A 22,551-nucleotide genomic window follows, 5' to 3' on the forward strand; every position below is an offset into this window, starting at 1 on the left:
ACAGACGCTGCTAGACCTCCTGAGCTTTTCCAGCAACTTGTTTTTGTTCAAGGCATGATTTACAGTTAACAGTAGGGCCCTAGGGGGTGTTGTCGAACACAGATCTAGGTGTGCAGATACATAGTTCCTTGAAAGTGGCGTTACAGGTAAACAGGGTGGTGAAGGTGGTATTTGGCATGCATGCCTTCATCTGTTAAAGCACCGAGTACAGGAGTTGGGACTTGTTACGGGTGTATAAGACATTGGTAAGGCCACATTTGTAGTACTGTATACAGTTCCAGTCACCCTGTGAAACAGGTTATTAAACCAGGAAGGACGCAAAGATGATTTGCAAGTATACTACCAAGACAAGAGGGTTTAAATGTATAAGGACAGGGTGGCAAGACTTTGTCAGTGTAGGAGGCTGAGGAGTGAGCTTATAGAGGTTTATAAAATCGTGAGGTGCATAATAAGGGGAATAGCCATGGTCTTTTGCCAAGGATAGGGGAGTTGGAAACTAGATGACATAAGTTCAAGGTGAGAAAGAAGAAAGATTTAAAAAGGGAACAGTCCAGGAATCAAGGGTTAAGAGGAAAATGTGGGAATACGGTCTTGCGGAACAACGGGTCAACAGTATGCTATTGAATGGCAGAGCAGGCTCAAAGGACTATTCCTGGTCCTATGTCTTATGGTCTTAACACTACATCTCTGCCTCCTGGATTGTGAAAGATGCAACATAAAGAAGTTTCAACCTATATTTTTCTAGTTTTTCCTCCAGGAACTGCTCCATTCCTGACAACATGGTAGGACACACCAGCAGACACATGGTCACACATTTCCCATGTGGAAAATCTACCGTCCAGTGCACAACAACCCATACTCAAAATGAAAGTCACTGACGGTAATGCAATTAACTTTAAATAGTGCTCTTAACAGATTGCACTCAGTGGGTATCGGGGAGAGATTAAGTTACATCTGTGCTTGGCAGGTCACAATTACCCTTGATCTTAACCATGTTATTTTGCATCGAAACAAAATTTGAATGCAGTGCTCAGAATAAATTTCTATTTACACCACTGTATAATTTGCAGTCAGCAATCTCTTTAAGCACATGGATCTAATCTTCAGTGACTATTTCTGAACACCTCACAATCTACTATTACAGTTACTCAAAGTGCACTTCCCACCTGTGACTGCAAGGAGAAACATTGCAAACAGAAACCATAAAATTATTGACACTGCCGTTGAAGAGAATCTCAAGTCTTAAACCAATATTTTAAAACTTGTAAAAAAGTAGCAATGTGAGGGTGAGAACTAAATTGTCCATAATCAGGCTGGTGGCGGAGTACTCCCGAACCAAGGGCCAATATTCTAGGGTCATGCGTTCAAACCCATCTGCTGCGACAGGATAAATTTGAATGCAATAGACACATTTGCAATTAAAGCTGGGTCGAGAGTCGATCATGTAACCACTGTTGATTGCCATGAAAACTCATCTGGTTCACGGACGTCCTTTAGGGAAGGAAATCTGCTTCACTTGGCTTGGTACCAACCAAAGGCTCCACGTGTGTGCCTTTAAATAACTCCGGTCAACAAACAAGGTCAGAATCAGTACTGAGAGAAAATAAACAGCTTACACAAATCCAAGGACATGGAGATCCAGTGAACTGGGAGAGATAGGGTTACAGTTTGAGGAGTTAAAAAGAAAACAACTGAACATAAAAAAAAACCACAATAAAAAAAATACAAATGCTGCGTAAAGACTTGCGAAGGAGTACAAGAAATGGTAAATTAATTATGCACTCAAAAAAAAAGATACAGACAAGATCAGCAAGATCTCTGACAGAGGACACAAAAGAAATGGCAGTCTTGTTAAGAGCTATATATACCTAGGGAACCTTAAATAAACCTGTTTGAATAATATAAAGTAAAACAGAGGAACTATCGACACTTGTTGCACGTTAAACAGGGAGAAGTGGGACTATCAAATTTACTCATGCACAGGAACAGCATGGACATGGCAGACTGAATGGCTTCCTTGAGGGCTGCAACCATTCTACATAATTCCTTCAGAATTTCTGGAACCAGATATTCCCACACCCCAGGACATTTTAAAAATTGGTAGTGACATCCCAGATGCATTAGTCTTGAAAAATTGCCAAAGCTCATTAAATTTAGGAATCATGCATAGCATTGGAAAATTGCATATGTACATTCACAGAAAACGGTGACACTACAGTCAGGCCACTCCCTAGAAGTTGCACGAATAATGAACAAGGCGATTGTTCAATCTAGGAAAATGTGCAAACAGATTTAACAAAGGCACGCAATAAAACTTCAGTAAGGTCAGGAAAACCGAATAAATGCTCAGGATTGGTCACAGCAGCAAGTTCAAAAGTAAGCTCAGAATCAGTGACAAAAGCACATTTTTGGTAGGTGCATGACGTATCCCCTATCACAGAAGATGATCACTTGAGACGTTGCCCCTTGAGAAGGTAACAGTAGGCTGATTTCTTGCAAGGCAGTAGTCCATTTGATGTAGAAAGAATCACAATGTCAATCAGAAGGGAACTTCAAGATTTTGACCCAGCAACCCTGAAGAAACAGTGATATATTTCCAAGTCAGGATGGTGAATGGCTGAGAGATAACTTGTTGGTGGTGAAGTTCCTTGTCCTTCCAGATGAAAGTGCTTGCAGGTTTGGAAGGTGCTAGCTGAGGATCTTTGGTGAATTTCTGCAATGCATCTTGTAGATAGTACATGCTGCTAAATGTCAGTGGTGGAGGGAGTGGATGTTTGTGAATGTGATGCCAGTCAGGTGGGTTGCTCGATAGTGTCATGTTTGAGTACCGTTGGACTTACACTCATTTAGGCAAACAGGGAGCATTCCATCATGCTCTAGACCTTTCCCGTGTAGATGGGCAGCTTTTGAATAGTCAGGATGTGAGATATTTGCTGCAGGATTCCTAGCCTCTAACCTGCTCTTATAGCCACAGGATTTATATGCTGAGTCTAGTTCAGTTTCTGGTCAATGACAACTCCCAGGATGTTGATCGTGGGGCACAGAGTAATATTAATTCTGTTGAATGTCAAGGGGTGATGGTTGGATTCTCTCTTTTTGGAAATAGTATTTCACACCACATAACTGCTGGCAATGTTACGTGCCAATTGTCAAACCAAACCTGGATATTGTCCAAGTCTTGCTGCACATTTGGACACGGACTGCTACACTAACTGAAGAGTTGTGAATCGTGACCACCTATGATGGAGGAAAGGTTGCTAATGAAGTAGCTGAAGATGGCTGGGCCTAGGACACTCCCCTCAGGAGCTCCCGCAGAGATACCCTGGAGCAGAGATGTGTCAGGTACAATTCCAGCCATTGGAGGGGCTTGCCAGATTCCTATCGATTCCAGTTTTCCTAGGGCTACCTGATGCCACACATAGTCATATGACCTGGATGTCAAAGGCTGTTGCTCTCACCACACCTGTGGAGTTCAGCACTTCTGTCCATTTTGAAACAAGGCAGTAATGAAATTAAGAGCTGAGTGCAAATTGGGCTTCACTGAGCAGGCTATTGCTGAGCAGGTGCTGTTTAATAGCACTGTCTTTGAGACCTTCCATCACATTCCTGATGTTTGAGAGTAGATGGGATGGTAATTGGATGGTTTGGATTTGTCCTGCTTTTTACGTGCAGGACATAACTGTGTAATTTTTCACATTGTCAGGAGATGCCAGTGTTGTAAGTGTACTGGAAGAGCTTGGTTAGGGGAGCAGCAATTCTGGAGCACAAGTTTTCAGTACGATTGCCAGAATGTTGTCAGGGCCCATAGCCTTTTTGTGAGTCCAGTGTCTTCAACTGTTTCTTGATATCACGTGGAGTAAACTGAACTATCTGAAAACATGTATCCGTAATGCAGGGGACCACTGGACAAGGCCAAGATGGATCATCCATATGGCACTTATAGTTTGATATTGTTGTGAATGCTTCAGGCCTTACTTTTCGCAGTGGTCTGCTGGGCTCTATCAAGGATGGGGACATTTGTGGAGACTTCCTCCAGGGAGCTGTTTAATTGTCCACCACCATTCACCACTGGATGATACAGGACTGCAGAGCTTAGATCTGATCTGTTGGTAGTGGGATTGCTTAGCTCTGTTTATCACTTGCTGCTTATGCTGTTTGGCGTGCTAGTAGTTCTGTTCAGTGGCTTCACCAGGTTGTCACCTGAATTTCAGGTACACCTAATGCTGCTCCTAGCATGGCCTCCTGCACTCTCCATTGAAGCAGGGTGATTTCCTTGCTTGATGGCAATGATTGGGGGGGTGGGTAGAATATGCCAGGCCATGAGGTTACAGATTGTGCTGGAACACAGTTCTGCTGCTGCAGACGGCCCATAGTACATGGATTCCCAGTCTTGAGTTGCTACATCTGTTCAAAATCTGTCCCATTTAGCATGGTGACAGTGCCACACAACACCACGAAGGTTATTCTCAATGTTAAGGGAGGACTTTATCTCCTTAAGACTAGAGGTCACTCTTACTAATAGTGACATGGACACATGCATCTGTAGCTGGCAGATTAGTGTGGATTAGTTAAAAAAAATGATTTTCCTTTTTGTCAGTTCCCTCACCACTTGCCACTGATTCAGTCCAGCTGCTAGGTCCTTTACTGACCCAACCGATCAGTAGTGCTGCTGCCAAGCCACTCTGTAACGGAGACTGAAACCCTCCACCCAGAGTGCATTTTGTACCCTTGCACAGAAGAGTACCAATTCATCACTCAGTGGTGGATATATGGAATGCTTTGCCCCAGAAGGCAGTGGAGGCCAAGTCTCTAGATACTTTCAAGAAAGAGATGGATAGAGCTCTGAAAGATAGTGGAATCAAGGGTTAAGGCAGGAACAGGATACTGATCGTGGATGATCAACCATGATCATAATGAATGGTGGTGCTGGCTCGAAGGGCTGAATGGCCTACTCCTGCACCTATCATCTATTTGTCTATTGTATGTGGGTAATCAGCAGGAGGTTTCCTTGGCCATGTTTGACCTGATGCCATGAGGCTTCACAAGGTCCAGAGCCAATGTTGAAGACTCGTACAGCAACTTTCTCCCAACTGTATACCACTGTACTGCCACCTCAGTGGAACAGGACATATCCAGAGATGGTGTGTGGGGCATCCTCTATAAGGAATGATTCCATGAGTATAATCATATCAAGCTGTCGCTTGACTGGTCTGTGAGATGGTTCTCCCAATTTTGGCATGAGCCCCCAGATGTCAATGAGAACTTTGTAGGATCAGTAGGGCTGTTTTCAGTTTGTCATTTCCAGTGATTTAGAGTCAGAGTCATACATGGACTGTTCCCGTTCTTCGATCCAATTATCCATGGCAACTAGGTACTCCAAACTTAACTAGTCCCACTTGCATACATTTGGTCCATGTCTTTCTAAACCTTTTCCTGTTCATATACCTGTCCAAATGTCCTTTAATTGTTGTAACTGTACCAGTCTCTACCACCTCTTCTGGCAGCTCATTCCATAGATGCACCACCTCTGTGTGAAAAGTTGTCCTCTGGCTCCTTTTAAGTCAGTCATGAGGTACGTCCAATTTCAGGTCATCTTGCTACATGTTCCGAGACACAGACATCCCATCCCTCCTATATGCTCAATTTTGGGTTTTATGCTAACATTCAAAATTTGGAGCATGTCATTCGGGTTCCTTGAGACTTCTCTGCTATTCAGTATGATCAGTCTCGCCGAATAAATGAAACAATTTGTAAACATCTTTCTTTGTACTTTCCACTACTCTTAATCTGATCTTGTTCAGTGAACCAGTTCAATTTGTGGGGAAAACCGTTAACCATCAGTTGCATGGTCCATGATTACTCCATAATGACCTAATAATGTCTGTGTTTATCATGTGGCCATGACGACAAGTTCAACTCAAGAAGGCGAAAAGGTAAGTAACAAAGAAATAAGAGAGTTATTTTAAGGTTTTGCTGACTAAGTTCCCACAATCTCCAGCTGGGAGAAACAATTCTAGGCTTCCTTTTCAAATTCTAGTCAAATTATTACAAAAGAGGTTTTCATGAATTCTGGGAAATATTTCTGCAGAATTCTTTTTGGGTTAACCCATGGATGTGGGCTTGGCTGGCTAGACCAGCATTTATTGCCTGCCGCTAGCTGCCCCTTGAGAAGGTGGTGGTGAGCTGACTTCTTGAACTGCTGCAGTCCATGTGCTGTAGGTAGATCCACAATGCCCTTAGAGGGAACTCCAGGATTTTAACCCAGTGACACTGAGGGAACAGAAATACTTTTCAAAGTCAGAACGGTGAGCAGCTTGGAGGAGAATTTGTAGCTGATATTCTCAAAGTAAGTTATAAGACAATAAGACACAGGAGCAGAAAGTAAGCCATTCAGCCCATCGAGTCTGCTTTGCCATTCAATAATGGGTGATAAATTCCTCAATCCCATTCTCCTGCTTTCTCTCCGTAACCCTTGATAATCAAGAACCTATCAATCTATCTCAGTCTTAAAATGTAATTAGTTTTATCAGAGTTATATAATTTTTCAATCAGCTAAGAACAGGTTAAGACACATTTTTCACTCATTACAACACCTCACACAATGTAACCTGTTGGTATAAGAAGTTGAAACAATTCAACTAATTTCAGCGATTAATGCAAATTACTTCACTGCAATTGGTGTGGGTCACAGGACTTAATCCCTCTCCATTACAGATGGCTACCAGGTTAATAAAATAGGCACAAAAATTGCGTGAGCAGAAAGGGAAAGCTCTGTTTATGAGGATATGGAGCAAACTGTTTGCGAGTACAGAGAAATGACTCCAATGAGGAGGTGGGCTGTTCAGGGAAGTGAATTAACTACACAACATGAGATTCCACAATCAAAAGAAGTCTCCTTTAAAGGAGTACCAGTCTGATAATCAATGTAGAATGGTCTCATTCCACAAACTCAGCACCCACACTATTTTGCCTTGGTGGCTGCCATTGTTTGTTGCTGCTTAATCACAATGGCCAGTTGGTGGAGGCTGCTGAGATGTTCAACTTGAGAGGAGAAATTCAGGGTCAATATAGAGAAACTGTTTCCTTTGGTGGGAGGAGTGCAGAATTGAGTTGGTTGGGGTCAGAACATTAAGATTAGAGCTAGGCCATTCAAGGCTAAGGTCAGAAGACACTTCTTCAAACAAAGAGTAGTGAATGTCTGGAACTCCTTTTTAAAAAGAGGCATCAAGGATATGGTTCAATTGAAAGTTTCGGAACAGAGATTGATAGATGCCTCGTGGATGAGTGTTGAGGGACATAGAGCCAAGGCAGGTAACTGTAGTCAAAACACAAAATAAAACAAAGAAATGCTAATGCTAGAAATCTGAAACAGAAATTGCTATTGCAGAAACTAAGCAGCATCTGTCAAAAGGGAAACAGAATTAACAGAGTTCAGTGATCCTTCCTCAGAACTATAAAGGTGAAAGCTGCTACCAGACCTGCTGAGTTTCTCCAGTAATTTGTGTTTCTGTTGCAATCAAAACACAGATCAGCAACAATTAGACCCAGTGGTGAACATGCCGCACCAGATAAATGGTCTCTTCCTGTTCCAATTTGTTGGGTGTGATCATGCAGTTGTTCCTATGTTTGAATTGAGAGTCACACTTTGTCCTTCAGGTGGTCTGGCTGACGATAGAGGGCTGGACCATCAGTCCTCATGAATCTGACACAAGCAGGTTGCAAATGTTCCAGTATAGCAACAACCGGTCACACAGCCTGACCAATTAGAGATTCCAAAAGGTATTTATTCCCAACCAAGCCAATATGTTCTGCAGACCAACAAGGGCAGAATAGAGTGGGAATTGCATTGTTCTCACCAACATATTAGCGATTAACGTTCAAATCACAATATAGGAGTTAGCAGCTGGAAACAAGTCCATATGAAGAGAATCTGAATTGGTTAGTGCTGTATCACTGGATTTTGAAAGAACGAGAGGGGAATCCCAGAGAAACCCCAATAAAATTCACACAGGACTGGACAGGGTAAATGCAGAAAGAATGTTCCCAATGACAGCAGATTCTGTGCTGAAAATAGTGCTGAAACATCAAGCACAGAATTGACTTCCAGGTCCTGAAGTCAATGCCATACATTTAAAAAAAAAACTTACAGGACCACGCAGCTGGATGAAAATCAGAGGGAACGCTGCCTGTGAGTTCAGAACCTGGGGTTACAGTCCAAGAATATGGGCAGGCCATTTAGGACTGAAATAAGGTGAAATTCCTTCAGCCAGAGTAAAGAGCCAGTAGAATTCTCTGCCACAGGAAGCGGTGAGGCTAAAACATTGCATGTTTTCAAGGAGGCAGATCTAGGTGTAAAGGAAGAAAGCAGGAACAGGAACCGAGCTGGGCAATCAGCCATGATTACATTGAATGGCACAGCAGGCTCGAAGGGCTGAATGGTCTACCCCTCATCCAATTTTCTATGCAAGACTGAAGGCCATCTGTTTCAGGTTCTACTATCTGGACAATCGCATGGTATATCATACTAACCAACAAGGAGCACAGAACCGAGCTCTCCATCTCATAGTTGGATCTACGTGCCTTAGGTCCAAAGATATGTGCTGCTCTCTAGCACCTCACACTCATTTTCTGCTCCCGAATTCCCAAGTGCTCTCAGCCCAGGTATAGTTTGAACATAATCTGGCAAACAAAAACTAACTGGTAATTAGCTGCAATGTTAACTCCATTCTTCTGTCTCCACAGATGCCACCTGATAGCTGCATACTGCCAGCCATCTCTCCCTTTATTTTAAAAGGGATTTCGATCACTTTCCATGTCTTGTATTTGAATCAGAAACTCCCTCTTTCATTCCCAGTGTGTGACTTTCTCAGCACTTTGGACAGACTCTTTTACATTCAGTGTATGTCTGACTGAGAAGCGGTACTGGTTGTTGCAAAGTGGCTCTTTCCATTTGGCTGGAGCTGGATCAACAATTTGGGGCAGGGAACTGAACTAGTTACCTTTCCTGTCCAGCCTGGGATAAAAAGGAACCAATAACACTCTGATTAAGCTGCCGGGTCATACAAAATGTATTCACTCACATTCCCTTTGCGTGCACCTCTCATAGTTAACTCCAAAAGCACTCAAAGTTTAAAAAACAAATCAGGATTTTCTCCACAGATGATGAAACAACATTCAGAACCGTTCCAAACTTTACACAACCAGAATCTTGAAAGAGGACAAACCACAAAGTGAAAAACACATCAGAAATAAATCTGTGAAGAGGAGATAGATAGAGTGTCGTCAGCCAAGCTATTTTTTTTGGGGGAAGAGGTGGGTTGCACACAGGTGTAACAATTCGGATGCCTGTCAGATTTCTGCTAACCCGATACAGACCATGTACTCTACCCAAATGTTTCAGGATTGGTACACCTTGGATTTCTAGCACATCTGCCTCCAGTTTGAGAAGTTCCTCTGAATTGCATTTAACACAATATGAATCTTGTACCATGACCACGGATACAAGCTTAGTTGTCTTTGCTTTTTATTCAGACTTATCAAATTACACAAGCACGAGTTAAACATATTTACTCAGGGGAGTGACGGTGCATTTATTTGATCAGGGCTGCCTGTCTCTCTGAAACTCACTGGCACTTAGATAAGAGAACCTGGTACAGACCAGGACAGCAAAATATGTGAGACAAAGTTAAACTAATTTAGCTCAGTTGACTCAATGGCTGGTTTGCAATACTGAGTGTGCAAACAGCATGGGTTCACTTCCCTCACTGGCTGAAGTCACCATGAAGGACTGTCCTTCTCAACCTCGCCCTTTGCTTTAGGCACGGTGATCCTCAGGATAAGCCATCACCAATCATCTCTCTCTGATGAGAGAAAAGCCTGTGGACTATTGCAACTAACACTGACCAGAGCAATGAACAAGTAAAGGAAGGTTCACAAAAATACAAGGTTCACCTCCGATTGTAGGCACAAAGGAAGCAAGCAATGAGCAGTACATTCAATTAATAAATGATCCAGCAATGTCCACAGCCCGGAAGAGAACACGGAGTCTGTCCCACAAGAACTGTTTGAGCCGAATAGAATGGGTAAATTTGAGAGTGATCTGGATACACAAAAGGAGAAAGGATTAAAGCTATGCTGACAGCATAAGATGGAGTAAAACTGGTGTCCAAGAGTGAATACTGGAATAGACAAGATGGGTTGACTGGCCTGTTTCTGTGCTGCAAAGATTTTATGCTCAAATGTGCAGCACAGGCAACCATTTAGCCCATTGTGCTTGTGCAGTCCTATTAGTCCCCTCTCTTTCCCTCCCAACATTTCACATTTATTTTCAAAAAATAAAGTATTTCCAACCATGTTTTCGGGTGCTATTTTCTGTAAGGTGCTATCATTTACCCATGTACACAACATCACAAACTGTACCTGTGCTTTATTCTCCTTCATATAAAGTGGGCATGGCTGCACGAGTCAGTATTTAGTGCTCATCCCTAATTGTCCTTGAATTGAGGGGCTTCCTCAGCCATTGTCGTGGGCAGTTAAAAGCCAATCATACTGCTGTGAATTTGAAGTCACATGTAGATCAGACTCTGTAAGGGTGACAAATTTCACTCCCTGAAGGGCTATTTTTGTTTTAATGGTTTCATGGTCATCTGAAGATAGCGTTCAATTCCAGATTTTATAAACTGAAGCAACCATGATTGGATTTGAATGTATGCTCCCAAAGTAATAGGCTGACCCTCTGATTACACTGCTACTGCAGGTCATCCCTCTCCATGAGGTGATCTTCAGTCTGTACCCCAGAGTTCCCAGTTAACCATGAGGCACACTGGGTGAAGTGGCAGATAGTAAAGCCTTGTAAACAAAAGCACAAATCCCCTTACCTGCTCGGGTCATTTCAGCAGCAGTCAGTAGAACAAGTGTATGGAAGAGATAATTCATCCTGAAGGAAGAGACGTATATATAAAAAAAAAGTTAGAAGTTGAACTTAAAGGAAAAAAAATTAGACTCCCCACCAGCAGGTAATTCTCCACCTTTCATCATAGCAAAGTCTCAAATACATGCATATTTTATTTTAGAATATCTATGCTTCAATCCCTCACCTCATAACTCCTAGACAATGAACAATTCCTCCTTCCCCATTTAGGGAAGGAAAGAGCACACACCGTACCTTCCACTGCTCCAAATCCTTTGACTGGTTTCCCCACATTTCAGCTAATTCACATATCTGCAAATGTGACTACGCAAAGAATATGAGATGGGGAGGCATGTATACAACTACGTCTGTACACCACTCCCGAAAGGAACAGGGTCTACCTGACTTTCTCAACTGGTTTCAATCACACCAGACAGCAGGAAAGGAATTTTCGACCAATTTCTTCATTTAAGGACTGAACCTAACCTTTCCACATTAGTAATCTGTTATATAGAGTCAGACTACACAGCCGCTCACCCCCGAACGGATTCCAGCTTAATTTAAAACAAAAAATAAAAATTGCTAGGAGAAACTTAGCAGGTCTGGTAGCATTTACTGAGAGAAAAAAAACAGGTCAACATTTTGGGTTTAGTGACCCTTTTTGAAAACTAGCTTGATTTAACCCGTTTCTCATTCATATCCTTACCTAAGCATCTACAGACTTTTGGGAGCAGAAGATGGAAGAGGCAATGAGGGAAGACAGAGAGAGACCTCTGATATCAACTGCTGTGTGTTTAAAGAAATATTCCCTTATTTCCATCCTGATCAGAGAAATATCATTTGAAAAATTGTGGCGGACCCCTTTGGTTAAACCCTTTTATCATTTTAAAGGCCTGGATAGGGCAAGGTGAGTGATTAGAGGTGGCATTTTCTGGGACAAACAGCCAGAGGAAGAGGAGCTAGGGTCAGTGCAGAGCAAAACTGAAATAAAACAGGAAGAAAAACAATAGGAAACACCAGAATGCTTTCTCTTTAAAAAAAATTGGAAAAATCAGTTCATTTAATCCCACAGAAATGAGTCAGCTCAGGCACACCCTGCTGCCAACAAGCCTGGAGTACAACTTCTGAACAAGAGCAATCAGGGCAGATATGGAGTTGGAAGGAGGGACAGGGCAAAGACATAGACACCGGGTCCCCTCACAAACCCATTCGGTGCAGACATTACCAGTCAGATACGGCATTGCCACTAGCAGACACACTCTCTCTAGGCCTTCGGACACAGCGTAGCCGTTACCAGACACGCTGTCTCTGGGCTGTCAGACACAGTGTATCGACCGCTGCCTCAGCTACATTACCTTGTGTGGTGTATCAATCCCACCATTGGGCCATCTGCTGTCAATCACAGGCAACCTAATCATAATTGGTGAACATGAAAGTCAATCAGGCACCAGCCTCGGAGACTGCTCCCAGACAAAGTTAAAACACTGTGGATGATGGAATTCAGAAATAAAAACAGAAAACGTTCAAGAAAAATCACAGGTCTGGCACTATGTGTGCGTACAGGAACTCTGGCCTGAACAGTCGTCTTTGGACTCGAAACATTAACACTTTTCTCTCCCCAAAAATGTTGAGTTCCCCAGCAGTTTGTGTTATTTTCGTTCTTCCACAAACAAAGCCACCACTAGCAGCTGGGAGGGATGTGATGAAATGTCCTTGAATGGGTGTTGTGCCTAACACTGCAGTTACTGTAAAGAAACAGGCTGTCCAGATGACAGAAACATTCTTGCAGCTAACTGAAGAGCCAACCTGGTTGTCGGGTTAGTACATGCAGTCATTTATTGTTACTTTATTTTCTCTATTCATTCATGGGATGAGGGACTCGCTGGCGAGGCAGTATTTACTGCCCATTCCTAATTGCCCAAAGAGCATTAAGAGTCAACCACAGTGCTGTGGGTTTGGAGTCACATGTAGGCCCAGACCAGGTAAGGATGGCAGTTTCCTTCCCTAAAGGACATCAGTGAGCCAGATGGGCTTTCCCCTGACAATCAACAATGGTTCATGGTCATCATTAAGATTCTTAATTCCAGATATTTACTTAATTGAAATTCCTGCCATGGCAAGATTCAACTCCAGGCCCCCAGATCATTATCCCAGTCTCTGGATTAACTGTCCAGCAATAATACCACTAGGCCATCGCCTCCCCATGTACGCTAATTTATTGTTACATAAGAACACAGGTCGGTTGGTGTGAACAATTAAAATGTGTCAGTAAAGTTGCCTTGATCATTCTGTCTATTCCCCACTTGCTATTATTTCCACAGTTAAACTTTCACACGTCTGCATGGCTCAAAGAGCAGATTATAGAAAAGTTGTATTCCCAAATAAACAGATAAGGCTGGCACCTGTCTGTATGAGCTGACCACAAACAGTCCCAAATCACATTACTCCAGACCTCTGATATGTACACATTACAAAATATCTGAGAAGTAACAAACAAAAAGGGAAAAAACTAAACGTAGCCCAAAAGTGAATTTGGTTTATACAGACTCAATTTTCAAGTAACAATACTTTGGGAAAAGCGAGAAGGACAAGGGCAACCGATACATGGGAACACCATCAGCTGCAAGTTCTCATCTAAACTGTTCACCATCCTGACTTGGAAATACATCCTAGGAAATCCTAGAATGCCCTCCTTAAGGGATACGGTAGGTCAAACTGGACTGAAATATTTATCTTAAAGTTCCCTATGAATAAATGAGGCTGATTTGAACCCTTAATATATCTGTGAAATCTACCTGATCTAACAACTACGGGGGCTTGGGCTACAGCATTTTAAGAAAACAGCCCACCACCACTTTCTCAAGGGGCAACTAGGGATGTGCAAAAATGCCCATATCCCATAAGTAAAACAAAAAAAAGTGTTGGGACTATGACCCACCAAATGCATCTTGAAAAGTACCGCACCTAACATCAATGATAAGGCACTGAGAACTTTCTTATGCGCCAGACAAATGGGAAGCTTACTCCCTGATATCTTCCCACTAACTGAAAGAAGTAGAGAGTTTACAATACCTTTTGGTATTCAAGACACTTTGCATGCCAGAAAACACAAAATGAAGTAATATCAACACTGGAAATGTGGCAGCCAACTTACACAAAGCAAGCTCCCACAAATAGCAATATGACAATTTAAAAACGATTCACTCGTGTGATCAGGTTAATTTGTTGGAAATTGTGGATATCATCTGTATAATCAGTTACTAGGGCAGAATTTGGAGTATTGCTGACAAGAAAGAAGCCATTTCGTCAAAGGTATTCATCTTGCATTCTTCAGGACAAATGTGCAAGAAATACTGAAGTAAAGGCAAAACGATGTTTATTCTATATGAGGAGAGTGCCGATCATTTAGCATTGGTATTTCTTACAAATCTCCCTGATGAGAAAAAGAAGCTTTGGATATTGGAGACCAAAACAGAAATTGCTGGAAAAGGTCAGTCAGTCTGGAAGCATCTGTGGGGAGAATTCAGAGTTAACATTTCAGATCGAGTGACCCTTCCTCAGAACTCTCTAGCATCCACAGTCCTTCCTATTTTTATTAAGCATTGAATATTATAGGGTTCAGTCCAGGAGATTACTCACAGACCCTTACAATCACCCATCACTACAACTGTTTTCAGTCGATTCCATTATTTTTACCATCTCAGTGTGTGAAAGGGGTTTCCACGTCTCAGTTCAGAGCTTGGCTTGCTGATAAAGGTATAACTTATGTTGGTGATCAACCTTTTCCATTCTACTTGGTTCCTCTCCCACTTGGCAAAAGTTTAACTAATTATGTGCTAACAATCCTAGAGAATGGCAGTTCAAATCATACCACCCTCACCCCATCAACAGTCACATTTTGAATGTTTGGTCAATTTAACTTCATCTCACTGAAGCTTTTTTGACATAACCAAGGCATTTGGAAACCTAAGGAGTTGATTAAAAGCAATTTCATAACCTTGTTTATTTGCTTTCTAATTGGTCTTGTGATATCAGCCAAGGGATAAAATGTTGACTAGGAGAACTGCCCTATTTTTCTTTGAAACAATAATGGAATCTTTCGCGTCTACCTGCAATGACAAATAAAGGTTCACTTGAACTTCCAATCCATTGGAGGGCACATCTGACAGTGCTGCATTCCTTCCGCACTGCACTGGGAGCATCAGTTTGGGTTATGTGCTCCAGTCTGAAGTAAGACTTGACCCTCTTGACCCTATATCTTTCTAACACAGAAATAGGAGTGCTACACAGTGAACCATGGCTGACAACCCAAGCCACAGTTGTCAGATCTGGTAGATTTCCTGGATATATTGAAGGGATCAAACCAGGCTCATTTCTTCAAAGAAATTATTCCCTACAGGAGACTTAGACCAAATATTTAAATTCTCTAACAGTGATGTACCCAGAGACTTCTGGCTTTCAGAGAACCAACACAAGTGTTTCCTTAAGATGGGACTTCTTTTATCCCAAGAATGGAAATCTTGAATGGGAAGGCTCACAATGTTCAAAACCTTACTTTACTGCAGAGGGAGTACTATCCTTTAGGGCTGCCATCATTGCGATGAAAAGTTAAATGGACAGCCCAGCTACCTTAATAAAAACAAAATAGTGCAGCTGCTAGAAATCTTAAACAAAAAAAACATGCTGCACAAAGTAACAGGTTTAATGTTCAGATTGGCGACCCTTCGCAAATCTATCCTAAATAGATCAACGCACAACACTAACTCTATTCTAAAAGGGACTTGCTGGGTATTTACTGTTTTTACTGTCTTTTGCACATCTCGGTGCATAGTGAATGTAGTCCCATTTACAAACAATTGGAATTCATCTGAAGCCATCTGTAACACGAATGTGGGAATGGTGTTGCATTTTAAATGTTTGGTTAATTTAAATTCATCTCACTGAAGCTGCTGGAATATTACCAGAACATTTAGAAATCCATGGTGATGATAAGAAGCTATTTTCCAAACTGTTTACTTACTTTTTCTGTAAATAACAATCTAATGACCCTTAATTTGTTACTACAGTGAGCCGTAAGCCTGCTAAGGTTACTCTTCATTTATGTTCCTTTTGAATAGCAGCAATCTAGTTAGAGTTATTACAGCAAAGAAAGAGGCCATTAGGCCCTTTGCTCTACTGAGGGCCTCATGGACTCAAACTATTTAGTCAAATCCCCTCCTCCTTATCCACAAGAGAGACATATTTAAAGATGTGGGGAAAAGGAGGACATGAGTTGGAAGAATGCTTCCTGGTCAGGGAGCCAATGAACGAATGTAATGGGTAAACTAAATTCAGCGCAATCCTGAATTCAAGCAGCATGGTTTTAAATGAGCATTAACTTATGGAAGGTTGGGGGGTGGGGGTACATTGTATAAAATCATGCTACCAGACTTCTGGCACAGTGGCCATGTTAGTGAGCCTACCTCTAGAGGGCCAAGGTTGAAATTCAACCTGATCCAGGGATGTCACGATAAACTTAAACAGATTGTTAATCCTATAACTGATTAAAAATAATCAAAGCCAAAGTCTATTATTACTTCTGTTTGAGGGGTGGAGGGAGCAAGAGGAAGGCGGAGAGATAAAAGTTTGATACAACTGTGTGACCTTCTATATGTTGCTTGACTGTTCCATGACTGCTGCTTATTTGTTACTTTTAATAAATTTGCTGCTGGATTTAAAAGCTAAAACACAGTTTGATAAAGGTGTTACTCTTCTATTATCTGAAAGCTTGACAATCATGAGGGAGTATCCCAATACAGATAAAAAGGTGTAGAGCTGAAATGAACACAGCAGGCCAAGCAGCATCAGAGGAGCAGAAAGGCTGACCTTTCTGAAGGAGGATCTAGGCCCAAAATGTCAACCTTCCTGCTCCTCTGATGCTGCTTGGCCTGTGTTCATCCAGTTCTACACCTTGTTATCTCAGATTCTCCAGCATTTGCAATTTACAATCTACTATCTCAATTTTATCCCCATACAGATGATGGGTTTAATAAATCAGCCTCTCTTCAATGTTGTTGTGAACACAGAGATTCTCAGAGATGTCAGTTTTATCCTAGTGCTGCAATTACTCAAATTTAAAAATTCTCAGCCTTGCCTCCATATCCTTTGCCTGACCCTCTTTCCTTGTGTAACTACCTCCACATCTCTGCACTCTTCCAATTCGGACCTTTCACACTTCCTCAATCTCTTTATTCTCATTAATGAAGTGATGGCCATCAATAATGTTAGCTGTCACATTTCTTGACTTCTCTTCCTACGCTGTTCATCCTGTCTCCTCCTCAGGGAGAAACAACTCCTTTGAAACTTACCTCAAGCTTAGATCACCTACTCTAATTGATATGACTTATAATTGATATATTGCCTGAATGGTCTGGAGAAGGAAATTTTACCACATTAAAGACACTGTAAATTTGTAATTTGTGAAAAGACTAATGACATCAGGTTGTTTGCAATTCAAGGATAGAAAATGGAAATAAAAGTAATCCTTTCACAGACCGTAATGATCTCCTATCACTGCACCAAATTGCTTTTTGCTCAGTTTTTATCATCCCTCATTTCACACTGACCCTAGCCCTATGTCAGGTATTAATCATTGTCTATAAAAAGGGGTTTCATGCTCTCAGTTCAGAACATGACTCGCTGTTATGGTCTAACTTAGAACTGTGATTAATCCTTTTTCTTCCATTTGGTTTCTCTCTCACTTGCTGGATACAGTAGCCTACTAATCATTTGGTGCTAATAAGCCCAGTGAACAGCAGTTTACATCTACCACCCGTCCACAGTTTGAGAATGATGGGTTTTTATACTGTTGACAGAGGGAAGGGAGGAGTTAGTGGAACAGATGGTGAGCATACACAGAGCAAATACAAAGACAGTGTTAATGATAACAGAAGAACAAAATAGATGTTAATGTTTAAATAAAATAAAGACCCGTGGATGCTGGGGACCTGAAACAAACAAAAACAGTAACTGTTTGAGAAACTCAGCAGACCTGGCAGCATCTGTACAGAGAAAGCAGAGTGACCATTTTAAATCCAGTGACCCTTGTTCAGAACTTGTGAACACTGAAGGGTCACTGAATTCAAAACTGTTTTCTCTTCACAGATGCTGCCAGACATTCCAAGTTTCTCCAATCATGAATGGTTGGTGTGAACAGTAAAAAGTAGCTTTGCTGAGAGCAATTCCATTCAAACTTGACAGCGTGTGTCTGTGCGTGATGGAGGACCTTGTTCACGCGCTGATGTTGAACTCAAATGCTGAATCCTGAATACTGTAAAAAGCCTAAGCAGAAAACAAGGTGCTGTTCCTCCAGCTTGCATTGGGTTTTGCTGGAACATTCCAGCAATTCTAGGACGGAAATGTTAGCATTACAGCAAGATGGTGTATTGTGTAATGTTAGCATAAAATCAATTTAGCATTTTCCAACTCCTACGTGTTCCAAAAAGTTATTGAACTTAAAGTTAGTTCTGCTTTTCTCCCTTCCCCCAAATCCTGCCACATCTGCTGTATTTCTTGTGATAATGGGAACTGCAGATGCTGGAGAATCCAAGATAATAAAATGTGAGGCTGGATGAACACAGCAGGCCCAGCAGCAGATGCTGCTGGGCCTGCTGTGTTCATCCAGCCTCACATTTTATTGCTGTATTTCTTCAGCATTTCCTGCTCTTATTTCAGATCTCCAGTACCCACGATACTTTGATTTCGTTTAGATCTTATACATTTCTCCCCCATTCTTGTAATTATTTTAAAACTATTCTATGTTTCATCTTGCCCTGTGTTTGCCTAACTCAATCCTGCCATCTGTTACTACGTCTATCCCAAAGCAAGTAGCCAAATTCACACCCAAACACATACACGTATGTACATGCACATATATCTGCAGAAACAGTAACTTGAAAAATAAGGACACAATTTATCGCTTGCAACCAGAAAATTATAATCAGAACCCCCTCCTTTCTGAGTCATTTCTAGGATGAACAAATGAAACTTTTACACCCTTCTGCAGGTGTGTATAAATAAAATGTAAAGAAAAGGCAATACACAGCAGGTGACTCACTGTCTATAAAGAGGTGGCCTATTATTAACATTTAGGGTGTGCAGCTCTTTACCAGAACTGAAAATTAAAAGATGAACATTTCCGCTAACAAGTTTGGAAAAACAGGACGAGAGGAAAGGGCAGGCAGAACCATGATGAGTGAAGAGGGTGAAAACGTTGCTGAGAGTCTGGAGTCACATCTGGGTCAGACGCAACAAGGATGACATGATTTCCTTCCTGAAAAGATGCTAGTGAACCAGACAATTTTGTTTTAAAGTGACCATCTGGAAGTTTCAGGGTCACAATTACTAAAACTACCTTTTAATTTCAGATAAAGTTAATTGAACTGGAATTCATTAGGTAATTGCTCATTGAAAAATGAGGCTGTAGCCAATGTTTCAGTAAAGGAGGTAGCAGACAGAACAAAAATGGATATAGAAAGAGGAATTTTATTCCAAAACTGTTAATAGATGATTTTTAGACTCAAGTTTCAACTTGCAGCACTTTCACTACTGAGTGAAAAAGTTGTGGAATTAAAGCCTAATTTAAAAGTTACAGGGCAAAATAAAACACTAGAAGGCTTTTGTTGGGTAAGGTGTCAGCTGTGGCTCAACGGATAGTTCTCTCCTCTCCAAGTCAAAAGGATTTGGGTTGAATCCCACTCCAAACACTCTGCTTCTTTTTCCACAGATGTTGCCAGACCCGCTGTGCATTGCCAGCAATTTCTGTTTTGGTTTAAACATTTGCTCAGGGACGCGAGGATATTGGCAAGACCAGCATTGTATTCCTCATCCACAGTTACCGGAGAGTGTGGTTCCGAAGAGGATTTGACTCAAAATGTCAACCGTATTCCTCTCTATGGATGTTGCTAACTAAGCAGAATTTCTCCAACGCCTTCTGGTATTATACCTGAGAAGGTGGTCATTGGGCTTTCCCACGTGCTGGATTTTGTTACAATGCAATGCTTTCTTAAATTACATCAGACGGGAGTCAAGAGTCAACTCTTAGCAGGCTTGAAGAGCTCAACTGGCCTGCTCCTGACGCAAATTACATTTTAATACATGGGTCAGAATTACACTAAGACATAGGCTGGGTAAGGACAATAGGTTTGGTTCACTCAAGGTCATTCACGTTGAGCTGTTATTCTGTTCTCCTTTGATAGCCCCATTCACCCACTGGTGTCCACTCTCTTTCTCGGAATTTTTCCAAAAATTGTAATTTTAGCTGTCTAGTCTTAAAACGCCATAGCTAGGTTTTCAACTCGCAATCCTAATGAAGGGTTCTAGACTCAAAATTGAATTACTTCCATCTTGCTACAAACATTGACTCGCCTGCACGGTACATTATTTTAAATTTTAGGACCTTGGTGTTTTCTGCACTTTATTGTGTCAGTCAAAATAGACAACTGCACCTCCTCCATGATAACCCACAACACCGGCGTCCCGCGAGGATGCATCCTCAGCCCCCTACTATACTCCCTGTACATCCATAACTGTGTAGCCATATTCTGAATGAATGCCATCTACACATTTGCTGACAACACCACCTTAGTAGGACAGCTATCAAACAATGAGTTAGAATACAGGAAGGAGATAGAGCGCTCAGTGTTGTGGTGCAACGTCAGCAAAACAAAAGAACTGATCAACTTCAGGAGAAAACAGGAGGATGCACCCCCAACTAAATCAATGGAGCTGAGGTGGAGAGGGTTGAGTCAGTCAAGTTCTGAGGAGTGATGGTAACTAACAACATGTCCTGGACCTCTCACATAGATGCGACAATCAAAAAGGCCCAACAATGCCTCCTTCTTCAGGCACCTTCGGGAATTCAGCATGTCCATAAAGGACTCTCACCAACTTCTATAAAATGTATCATTGAAAGCATTCTCTCCAGGTGCATAACGGCCTGGTATGGCAATTGATCTGCCCAGGAGCATAAGAAATGGCAGAAGGTTATGTGCACAGCGCAGATGATCATGGATGCCAACTCCTATCCGTGGACTCCATTTACACTTCTCGTTGCCACATCAAAGATGCCTCCCAAACTGGTAACATTCTCTTCTGTCAGGCAGGAGATACAGAAGCCTAAACACACAAATACGTTGATGCAAGAACAGCAACTTCCCTGCTGTTACTGAACTGTTGAATGAGCCTTTTTAATTTCAAATGATGTTGATCTTGCTTTGTGCACCTCCTGGGAGGCTGTAACCCTGTATGCCTTGTTATGTCTATACACCCTATCACCCTTATGTCCTTGTTTGCCATGGTCTACCTGTACTGCTTGAAAAACAAAGCTTTTCACTGTACGGAGGTACACGTGACTACAATAAATCAAAACAAAATAGATGTAAAATATTCACTGCGCTCTCATGTAGCCTGTTTCGAGTTTGTGTAATGACATTAAATTTTATGTTTTACCACTTAGACTTTCTGGATAAGCAGGACTCCACTGGGTTATATTTTCATACAAAACAATTCCTCATTAGACAGCAACATCAATGGATAGTATTTAGGAATCACCCTTACTAAGGTAAAAATCCCAGAATGTCAGATGCCACAGAATAGCACAGATGGCATGTATTTATCAGAGATAGCTAAGTGATAGTCTTAACTTAAGCAGTAGTTTTAAAATCAGTGGCTTAAATGATGGGAGAGTTTAAGAGGCAAAGACGGTTCAGAGATGGATTACCAGTGTTTTGGACCAAGCTAGCTGAAAATGGTTCCCAATGGCGGGCGGGCGCTGAGTCAGAAATGAAAAAAATGCAGAGGTCTCAGAAGCTTATGCCATGTTGTAGGTAATTAAAAGATGATAAGGGGGAAGAGGTGATAGAGGGAATTGAAAGCAAGGATAATTAGTCATTGTTTTGATTTTAAACTTGTCTGGTAGCCATTATAAGTTAGCAAGCCAAGACTAGAGGGGCAACAGGGTTTGGTGCATACCAGCTGGCAGGCAACAGAGCTTTGGATATCCTCAAATGGACAGAGCATATAATATGGGAATATGGGAAAATATCCAGGAGTGCACTGGAATGTTCAAGTCTAGGAGTATGGATGATATTTCAGCAGTGGATGAGAGGAGTGAAGGTCAAAATCAAGTATTCTAGTGAGGTGGAGATCAGTCAATGAAATGGGTATACAGTTGAAACATCATCTAATCTTTGGCCAGACTTGTAGTCTGATTCAGCTTCAGAATTTTGCTGAAGAGGATGAAAATCAATGATGGAAACTGAGTTTACGATTGGGACCAAACAGAATGACTTCATTCATCCTGATATTTAAAACTGAGGAAATTTCTGTCCTCAGTTCTGGATATTGGTTAGAACAGTTTTAGCATATTAGAGGGTGTTGGAGGGGAGGGTGTCATAAGTGGTACTGGTGAGGTAGGACTGGCATCAATGTCAACATATGTAAGCATTGATGCTTTTGATGACATTGCCAAGGAGCAACACATACATGTGAAGTAGGAGAGACCAAAGATGATGATATCAGTGGAAAGGCATGGGAACTGTTTCAGCTAATTGAGGTAAGAGTTGAAACGTGTTCGCAATCCCACCAGAGATGATGATGTTGTC

General features: G+C 41.7%; 1 protein-coding gene across 2 annotated transcripts in view; it reads right to left on the reverse strand.

Annotated features, from left to right (window-relative positions):
- Positions 1-22,551, reverse strand: part of LOC125454739 (CD276 antigen homolog) — a 57,481-nt gene that overhangs the window by 33,204 nt on the left and 1,726 nt on the right. For both annotated transcript variants that reach the window (XR_007248086.2, XM_048535868.2), the window contains exon 2: positions 10,878-10,936. Coding sequence is in view for 1 of the 2 variants with exons in the window: in XM_048535868.2 (XP_048391825.1) it covers positions 10,878-10,936 (59 nt within the window). In the remaining variant the exon portion in view is untranslated. The remainder of the gene's footprint in view (positions 1-10,877; positions 10,937-22,551) is intronic.

Source organism: Stegostoma tigrinum, chromosome 9 (genome assembly GCF_030684315.1).
Source record: "Stegostoma tigrinum isolate sSteTig4 chromosome 9, sSteTig4.hap1, whole genome shotgun sequence".
Lineage (NCBI taxonomy): Eukaryota > Metazoa > Chordata > Chondrichthyes > Orectolobiformes > Stegostomatidae > Stegostoma > Stegostoma tigrinum.